At 59.4% G+C, this 9,291-nt stretch overlaps 1 protein-coding gene across 2 annotated transcripts in view; it reads left to right on the top strand.

Moving 5' to 3' along the window:
• The first annotated feature begins 1,645 nt into the window (after positions 1 to 1,645).
• CYB5R3 (cytochrome b5 reductase 3) overlaps positions 1,646 to 9,291 on the top strand; it is a 25,239-nt gene continuing 17,593 nt past the window's right edge. For both annotated transcript variants that reach the window (XM_081587842.1, XM_081587843.1), the window contains exon 1: positions 1,646 to 1,719. In XM_081587842.1, the coding sequence (XP_081443968.1) occupies positions 1,699 to 1,719 (21 nt within the window). In that variant the 5' untranslated portion in view covers positions 1,646 to 1,698. The remainder of the gene's footprint in view (positions 1,720 to 9,291) is intronic.

Raw genomic sequence — 9,291 nt, 5'->3', positions numbered from 1 at the left:
TGGCTTTCTTTGTTTGCAGGTGGTGTGGGCTTCTCATTGCAGTGGCTTCTCTTGCTGTGGAGCACGGGCTCTAGGCGCGTGGGCTTCAGTCGTTGCAGCACGCAGGCTCAGTAGTTGTGGCTCATGGGCTTAGCTGCTCCATCGCCTTATGGACACTTCCTGGACCGACCAGGGATTGAACCTGTGTACCCTGCATTGGCAGGCGAATTTCTAACCACTGGACCACCAGGGAAGTCCCAGTTTCCCCTTTCAAAACCAGCTGGTCACTCCCCCACCTGCCTAAATCCTCCAGGGTTCCCTACAACCCCCTATCTCCCAGTTCCCTCCACCTGGGTCCCCAGACTGCCTCACCCTGACCTCACATCACACCAGTGCCTCCAGGTCCCACTGTATTAGCCCCTCTGGTCTTGCTGACCCTGCGTCTGTCCACCTGTTCCCCAGGCTCTGCCCAGCTCCTTCTGCCGGGAAGGCCCAGCTGTCCTCTGCCTTGCTAGCTCCACACTGCAGGAACACACTGCCTGCTGCAGGCTGCTGGTCACAGTACCAGGAGCTCATGTTCCGGTCCAAGACCATTCCAGAAGAGCAAGGCTAGAGAGCCCCGTGGGGCCGGCATGGGTTCATCCAGAACAGATGCCCACTGCCTGGTTTTAAGTCACTCAGTCAACAAGTATTTATTGAGCACCAACTATATGCAACTGGGCTTCCCAGGTGGCTCAGACGGTAAAGAATCTGCCTGCAATGTGGGAGATGTGGGTTCGATCCCTGGGTTAGGAAGATCCCCTGGAAAAGGAAACGGCTACCCATTCCAGCGTTCTTGCCTAGAGAATCCCTATGGACAGAGGAGCCTGGCGTGCTACAGTCCATGGGGAGTCACAAAGAGTCGGACAGGACTGAACGACTAACACAATCCTTTCACTGCCCCCCCCCAACCCCCTTTGCTACCATATGCTCTGTGCTAGGCTCCAGGCATGCAGGCAGCCCAGAGTTCACTGTGATGGCGTAGGACAAGGGGCAGGCCACCCTTGAGGAAACACACGGGATGACTTCAGCTCAAGGCTAAGTGCTGGGAAGACCACCAGGGGCGGCCTGCAGGGGGCGGGCGGGTCAGGGTCGCTTACTGAGGAGGGAGCATCTGACCTGATGCCCAAGCAGTAAGGCGCGACTGACCCTGAGGCAAGTGGGGATGGTCTTCCAGGGAGAGGAAACGGCCTGGAGGTGGGAGCCGGCCAGTTTGAGGAACGAACGAGAAGGCCCCGGGGAGGCTCAGGGGCGCGATCAGAAGGCAGGCCAAGCGAGGGCTTCCTCCTGCCAGCCTGGGAAGCCACAGAGTTTCCGGGTTTTATTTTAGAGCCCAACAATGGGGCAGGGGGCGCCACCTTCTCCCCTTTGGGGACGGCCGACGAGGCCCAGAGACCGCCAGCGTCCTACTGGAGGCCACGCAGCGGGTCGGCGGGCGGGCTTTGCGCGGGGGCGGCGGCCGACAGCGCCGGCCGGCCACGCGTCCCGCCGGCCGCTCTCCGGGGCAGCTTCTGGCCGCGGACGGAAGCGGGCGGGGCGGGGCCTGGAGGCCGGCCTCCCGCCCCCCGCGCGCCGCCACTGGGCCGGGCTCGGCGCGCCCCTCCTCCGGGGTGACGCGGCCGCGGGCGGGCCCGGGGCGCGGCGGTGTCGGCGGCGGAGCGAGCGCATCGCGGCACCAACATGGGGGCCCAGCTGAGCACGGTAGGCGGGGAGCGGGGCGCCGGCCGCCGCGGGCCGGGGGGCATCGCTGCAGACCGGAGCCGCGGGCACCGGGCCTCCATCTCGGGCAGGGCCGACTGCGGCCGGCCTCGGGGGCGGGGGCCCGGCTCGGACGTGGGGCGCAGGACCCCACCCGGCCCCGCCCTGCCCGCCGCGCCCCGGCCGTCCCCTGGCGGCCGTGACTCAGGCCCCGGGCTCCTGCCCTCCGGCCCGGCCCTCCCGGCCGAGGGGCGTCGCCCGGAGCCGGGGTTGGGGTGGCGGGGGTGGCCGAGCCTTCCGGGGGAGCCCCGCCCCTCTGCCCGGCCCAGGAGGGCGGGCGTGCCCGCCAAGGATGGGCGAGTGCGGGGTGGAGGCGGTGAGACAGACTGGTGACCCCGCGTGTGAGTTCACGCGTGTGAACACGTGTGAAGTGTGAGCGGTCGCCTCTGAGCGAGTGTGAGATGTGTGTGTGACGGGGGTGTGGGTGTGACGTGTGTGCGTGTGCAACCGTGTGCTCAGGGGTGAGGGACGCTAAGTGAGTGTGCAGCTGTGCGGGAGCGTACACAGGTGCGTACCTGCGAGTGTGGGCGTGTGGAATGGGGGTGTGTGTGTGCACACGTGCGATGTTGCTGGATCACGGAGTGTGTTTTTTTACCACCCACCACCCCTGAGCCCTGTCCTGGGCTGCATGCTGGGCTCTGGTTTCTCTTAACCCAACAAACTGGCGAGGCCCCATTTTACAGATGAAGAAAATGCCGCCGGGGCCTTGGCCTCCCGCCCGGCTGGCGGAGTCTGAACTCCCGGGGCCACAAAGTCCACTGTCACGCTGTCACGTCGGCCGGGCCCGGGGCCGCCTCCTTTGGGATTCCTCAGAAGCCGCAGTGGGGGTGGGCGGCCCGTGTTCCGCCTGGGGCCTGTGGCCAGGTCCGCCCCCCGCCCCGCACACTCTTGTCCCTGGGGCTGGCTGGGCTTCTCGGGGAGCAGGAGGCCCTGAGCCTCTTGCCTGGCCTCCTCCCCCACCTCGTCCCTCCGGCTCTGGGGCTCCCCCTTGGATGAGGCAGAAAGCCTCCTGGCCTGGCGCGTTTGCTCCTGAGCGAGTGGCCCAGCCTGGGACTCTGGGGGCCATTCAGACCGAGGGGCAGCTTTGCTCAGGGCAAGCTTGGGGGCATCAGCCCAGCTCAGTCCAACGTCCTGACCGTGTTCCCAGAAATCGTCTTCCTCCCTCACCACTCAGCCTCCCATCCCCCAGCCCAGACACCCCCCCACCCCTTGCTGTTTTCCCACAGGGCTTCTCACCTTCTAGCCATCCGCGTTGCCTGGATTTGTCTCTGGATCCCTTCGAGGGGCTTTTCCTGGTAGCTCAGACGGTAAAGAATCCGCCTGCAATGCAGGAAACCTGGGTTCCATCCCTGGGCTGGAAAGATCCCCTGCAGGAGGGCATGGCAACCCACTTCTTGCCTGGAGAATCCCACGGACAGAGGAGCCTGGCGGGCTGCAGTCCACGGAGTCGCACAGAGTCAGACAGGACTGAGTGACTAAGCACGCACCCTGGGATGTGGCTGCTCAGTATTTTTGCTGAGTAGCCAAGGACCCCTTGTAGCCCCTCCGTGAGGGACAGAGCCCCATCTGAGCGTCAGGAAAGCTGCCCCAACTCCTGAGCCTCCTCTGTCCAAGGGGTGGTGGGGTGGCCCCTTCCTCGCGCGCCCTGCTGGGGTCCCCGCTTGGCCCAGAATACCCGGAGCAGACCCCAGCCCTGCCTCCAGGCACAGAGGCTCCGCACAGTCTGCAGGAGGCCCGCTCCGGCTCAGGGCACCAGACTTCTTATCAGGGAAGTGCAGGCCCTGCAAGAGGCCTCCTCCCACTCAGGGAAGAGGGGTTAGCTCTGGAGTCTGCCAGCCACCTGGGGGTACACACTGGGGGGCTTAGCCGGCCAGCCCCGACTCTGGGTCCCCCACCCCCAGCACAGTCGTGAGCACTCAGTGGACCCGGACAGGGCGCCACCACAGGTAGAATCCAAGGCTTTCTCCTGCCCTTGGCAGCCCTGTGCCTAGTCCGTGGTCCCAACCCCCCGCCCCTGGGCAGCAGGGCTGGGTCTCCCTTGCGGAGGGTGGATCGGTTCTGCACCCGCCCCTCCTCCTGGGTTCCCTTCACCCCAAGCCCTGAGCCAGGAGCCCTTTGCTGCAGGACTTCCTCTGATCCCTCCTACCTCCTGAGAAGGGGGCTATGAGGGAGGTGGACGCTCAGATCCCAGCTGGACAGCTGGTGGGCGGGCAGCAGGCAGGTAAGCCTCAGCACAGGCGGCTGGCACCTTGGGAGGAACACGCCTGCCAGGTGGAGGTCCTGGCAGGTCCCTTTGCTGGCAGGTCCCTTTCCCTGCTGAGACCTGACCTGGGTAGAGAGGATGGCAGGGTCCCAAGGTGGGGTGGGGGAATTCCAGGGGGTGAGCAGCTGGCAGGGTGCCACACAGGGGTGGCAGGGCTACCCAGCCTCTCCGCTATGTTGGGCAGGCTGGGGGCTCCCTGGAGACACCCTGGCACCCCGTTTTCCTCTCCCTGTCCTATGTTATCAGAGGCGGGGAAAGATAGGTGGGTTCCCTGGTGGGCAGAGTGTGACCTTTGGGGCACCAGGTCAAGGCCTGGGAGGCAGCTGTCCCCTAGCCCCCCGGGTGGCTGGGGGAGGTGGTGTGTGTGTGTGTGTGTGTGTGCGCGCGCCCGCTCCTGCGTGTGTGTGCAGTGCACTGAGGAGCTGGGGTGGGGCCTTAGCCTCGTCCGTCCTGTTTACTCTGCCCACTGTTTGCAGGGGTGGCAGGGCGTCCCAACCCCTTGTGAGTCTGGTGAAGTCTCCAGTTTCCCAGAGACAAAGCTTTGGCCTTTCCACGGCCCCCTTTTCTCTGCCCATGTCCGTCTCCCACCCTGGCTTGAGCTCCCCAGGAAGGAGGACCTCTGCCCTGTGTCCCCCGCATTCCACACAGGCCCTGCCACCTGTGCCCACTGGGGTTTGTGTCCTGAAGGACCAACTGACAGCGAGAGTCTGCCCACAGCTGCCCCTTAGGAAGGACTTTGTGCCAAGTCCACCCCTGCTCTCTCCAGTGGCCACACTGTCCGCGGGGGCAGAGATGTGGTCGCGGAGCTCAGTCCACAGACCGAACTGGCCGCCAGTTCTCACTCTGCCTCAGTGTCCTCACTGAAGTAGGGTAGCTGTAGTGCCCGCGTGCTGGGCTCAAGGACCAGTGCTCATGCGGGGCGGCTGGGCGCTGGGACTGGAAAGGCTGCTAATGTTTACCCATCAGTCCCGGGTCAGCTCCTTCCAGCAGCGGCTCTAGCCCCACCTCTGGGAGGCAGGTGTGTCTGGCAGGTTTGGAAAGAGCCAGGAATTCAGGATCCACCCCTCTGGCCAGTGCCTGGTGGAGGGCCGATTCCCACCCTCCCCCTGGGGGCATCTGATCTTTTGTCCTGGTTACTGGAACTTCAGACAAAGTAAGAGAAGTCAGAGAGACTGCAGGGTAGGGGCTGGTGCTTGTCCCCTTGTGAATTTATCCACAGATATTTACCAAGTCTCTGCTCTGACTGCTGGAGATGAGACACCAGGTCCCTCGCCTCCCTGTGTCTGCCATTCTGCATTGTGATCACGCGTGGGGAGCTGGCCCAGCCGTGTGAGCCCCAGGCTGGCATCCAAGGCACACAGAGCTGGTGCCTGGAATGTGCAAGTTCTGTGTGAGGGCCAAGGCCAGTGTTGAGGGCTCGCCTTCAGAGCTGTTAACGAATGAGCCTTTTTCACAGCTCAGTACTGCCCTGGGTTGGCACTTGGGGCAGGTGAGAGATTGGTGGGGAGAGACAGAAACTGGGGAACCGGAGCCCAGACTCTACCCTGGGCCTCGCCGAGCCGATGAAGAAGCCACCTGGCCCGTCTCCCACAGCTGAGGGTCGGTGAGGAAACACGGAAGGTGCTTTGCAGACTGCGCAGCGAACTGCAGGCCATGGGTGTGTGTGAGTCACTCAGTCCCGTCTGACTCTTTGTGACCCCATGGACTATAGCTCGCCAGGCTCCTCTGGTCCATGGAATTCTCCAGACAAGAATACTGGAGTGGGTTGCCATTTCCTTCTCCAGGGATCTTCCCAAACCAGGGATCGAACCCGGGTCCCCTGCATCGCGGGCAGATTCTTTACCTGCCGGCCAGGGATCTTGGTTATCAAACCTGGCTGTACATGCACTTAAACAGCTGTGCTGGGAGGAAGTAAAACTCCTGGGAGCACAGCTCCACTTGGCTCTTAATGTCTTGTAAGTTTATTTCCAGGGCTGCCAACAATAGTGATTTCCTGCAAATGTAACTTGGCTCAACTTTTTTCCTAAACAATGTTCCCAGTGGATATGCCTTCCCTGATAGACGTGGAAGGGGCCTGGAGCAAAGGAATCATCAGAGTGCCCCACCCACATCCCCGGGGAGTTGGCAGAGGGCAATGGGGGCTCCGGAAGTCTGCTAAGGGCTTGATTAGCCAGGAAGGGGCCAGGCAGGTGAGATTTGAAGTTTGAGCCGGACTCTTGGAAACTAAAAAGGAAAGATATGTCCTGGTTGGATGAGGGAAGAGTGTGCAGAGGCCTGAGGCAAAAAAGGGTGGTGACCAGGTGGTAGGGACCTTGAGTGTAGGTAGTGGGGAGCCGTGGTGGTGGGTGTTTGGGGGTCGGAGGGAGCAGCCTGTTTGTTTGGGCAGCTGGGGCCTGGCTGCGGGAGGTGGGAGATGGGATTTTGGTGGAGCCGGGGATTTGGGCTGTGGGCTCCAGGGAACCTGTCCTGGGAGGTGCCTCCAAAAGAACCAGACTACACCAGACTGGGTTTCATGGCCTTTGGCAAGTCACTTAACCTCCCTGAAAAACAGGGACAGCAGTCTCACTTGTTTTGAGCATGGTCCCTTGAGGTCAGACTTCCCTTATGCTTAACTGGATGATAGTCACGGCTGCAGCCTAGGGTTGAAGTGAGAATTAGCTCAGGATTCACAGCCCACTCGTGGAGCAGTGACAGCTCGGGGACACTGGCCACGTGTGCTCTGTGCATGGCCTTTTCCAGCCTCGATTCCGCCCCCCAGCCTTAGGTGGGACCGTCCTCACAAACTGCAGGAAGGTGGAGCCTGGGGAGGTGAAGATTCTCTCCTGAAGTCCTGAGTTGAGTCTCAAACCCAGGTCTCCTGACCCTGGAGTCTTGGGCTGCCATCGGGCCTTTTTTTCCCCGATATTTATCTTATTCATTTATTTATTTGGCTGTGTCCGGTCTTAGTTGTGGCACATGGGATCTAGTTCCCTGACCAGGGATTGAACTTGGACCCTCTGCATTGGGAGCGAGGAGTCTTAGCCACTGGACCTCCAGGAAAGTCCCCCCAAATGGGCCCTAAATGAAATTCATGGTGGGAGAAATAGCACGTGGTGGTCAGGACATAGTAGGTGCTGGGTCAATGAGCAGGAGGCCAGAGACGCTGTGTGTGGCCCTGGGCAGGCCCGGAGTTGGGGGGGGTGGTTGTGCCGGGGTGTGTGCTGGGGCCAGCTCCCTCAGGCCTTCCCTTTACACCCACTGGTACAGACCAGGGGCCCCGTGGGATGAGGCCTTGGTTGCATGCAGCCTGGAGGCCCTGTCTGCGGGAGAGGCACTGTCGATGGTGTTCTGAGCCCAACAAAAGGCTTGTAACCAAAGCTGCAGCTGGGCAACTTGAAGCCGCTGGGCCGGTTTGGGGGGCAGGGCCAGGCCTGGTGTGGAATTCCTGTTGCCTGTGCTCTTCCTTTGCTTGTGGTGGGGGCCCCGTGAGGGCAGTAGAGAAAGTTGCTGTGTGTGTGTATGCACGCACGCACATGTGCCCACATTCCCCAGGTTATAGACCCCTCCGTGACCCTAGCTCCCTACCTCATCTCATGTGCCAGCTCCCCTGGGTGGTAGGCCAGTCAGTAGCCCTGACCTTCTTTCCATAGATAAGAACACCAGGGCTCAGAGAGGCCTCAGGTACTGGCAGGGCTTCTAGGAAGGGAGGGAGCAGTGAGGCTCGGCCTAGAGAGGGCAGGATCTTCTCAAGGTCTGCAGAGGAAGCAGAGAGGCCTCCCTGCAGGCAAGGAACTTGGCTCTGAGCTTCCTGGTGGCCAAGGAAAAAGGGGAACTTGTGCAGGTGTGATGAGAAGAATACGCACGGTCATCTACTGTGAGAACTAAGCTCAAGGAGGTACCCTAGGGAGGATGAGTGAACAAGCTGTGAGACCGTTTTCTTGAGAACCAGTGTTTTGGGAGAACTTTTGGTTCTTCACTTTTTATTTTGAAATAATTTCAAACTTACAGTAAGTTTGGAAGAATGCATAAAAGAACCTTTATATACTCTTCACCAAAATACACCAGATGTTGACATTTGCTCTATTTACTTTATTATTGTATGTGTGTATTTTAAACCGTTTGAGAGTAAATGACATTATGTTAATTCTTTGCCTCTGAATACTTATGTCTGTCTCCTAAGAACAAGGACTTGCTTTTGCATAACTGCAGGCTGGTGATCAAATCAGTAACATACAGTGCTATTGTCTAATCCATGGGCCTTAATGCGTATTCCGCCAGTTGTCTCAGGATTGTCCTTTACAGCTGTGTTTTTTTTTTCTTCCCCCCTGGCCCAGAATCAAATTCAAAACCACACATTGCATTCAGTTTTTCTGTCCTTTTGGGCTCTGTACAGTAAGTCTCCACCATACGATACGAACCTTGTCCCTGATCCTCAGGGGAAGTGGAGGTTTTCCCAATGACTAGAAACACAGGGGTGAAGACTACGTCCATACACAAGAGCCTTCAAGTTGCAGACTTTGAAAGATGTGAACGTGTGTTCCATCAGCGTCAGGCGTGAATGAAATTAACATTGTCTTGCTCGCCCTCTGTCTCCTCTTGCTGACAATCCTTCAGTTCTACCTTCTCCCACCTCTTCTCCTGCCTCCAGTCTGTAACTCTTCTTGTCTGTTTACTGATGCCAGACCCTGTGTGCCAGCTGTTGTACTGGACTACTGAATTGATCAAGGTACTCTACTGTAGGATTAAAAACGTCTTTATTTTTTGTTTGTGATTCATTTGTGTGAGAAGTATTATAAGCCCATTACAGTACAGTACTACATAGCCGATTGTGCGAGTCGGGTGCCTGTGTCAGACTTACGAACAAATTGGACTTAACAAAAGCGCTCTTGGAACAGAACTTGTTGGTAGGTAGGGGACTTCCCTGTCTTCATTTCCTCTGACTGCACATAAATTGTTGCAAACTAGATGGCACAAAGCAATCGAAATTCCTTCTCTCACTCTCTGGAGGCCCAAAGTCTGAAATCGGGGTATCGGCAGGGCGCGCTTGGGGGGCCGAGGGGAGGGTCCTTTGCTTCTTCGTGCAGCCCTCTCCCCTGAATCTTCTCTTTCTTAGAAGGACACTTGTCATGGGATTTGGGGCCTACTGGCAGAATCCAAGAGGATCTCACGTCCAGATCCTTAGTTGTGTTTTTTTCCCGGTTCATTTATTTCGGCGGCACTGGGTCTTCGTGGCTCTGAGAGCTTTCTCTTGTCATGGCAAGCGGGGGCTGCTC

The sequence above is a fragment of the Giraffa tippelskirchi genome, chromosome 4 (assembly GCF_054371585.1).
Source record: "Giraffa tippelskirchi isolate mGirTip1 chromosome 4, T2T-mGirTip1v1.2.pri, whole genome shotgun sequence".
NCBI lineage: Eukaryota > Metazoa > Chordata > Mammalia > Artiodactyla > Giraffidae > Giraffa > Giraffa tippelskirchi.
The sequence above is the reverse complement of the archived record's forward strand: the minus strand, read 5'-3'. Positions and strand labels throughout refer to the sequence as shown.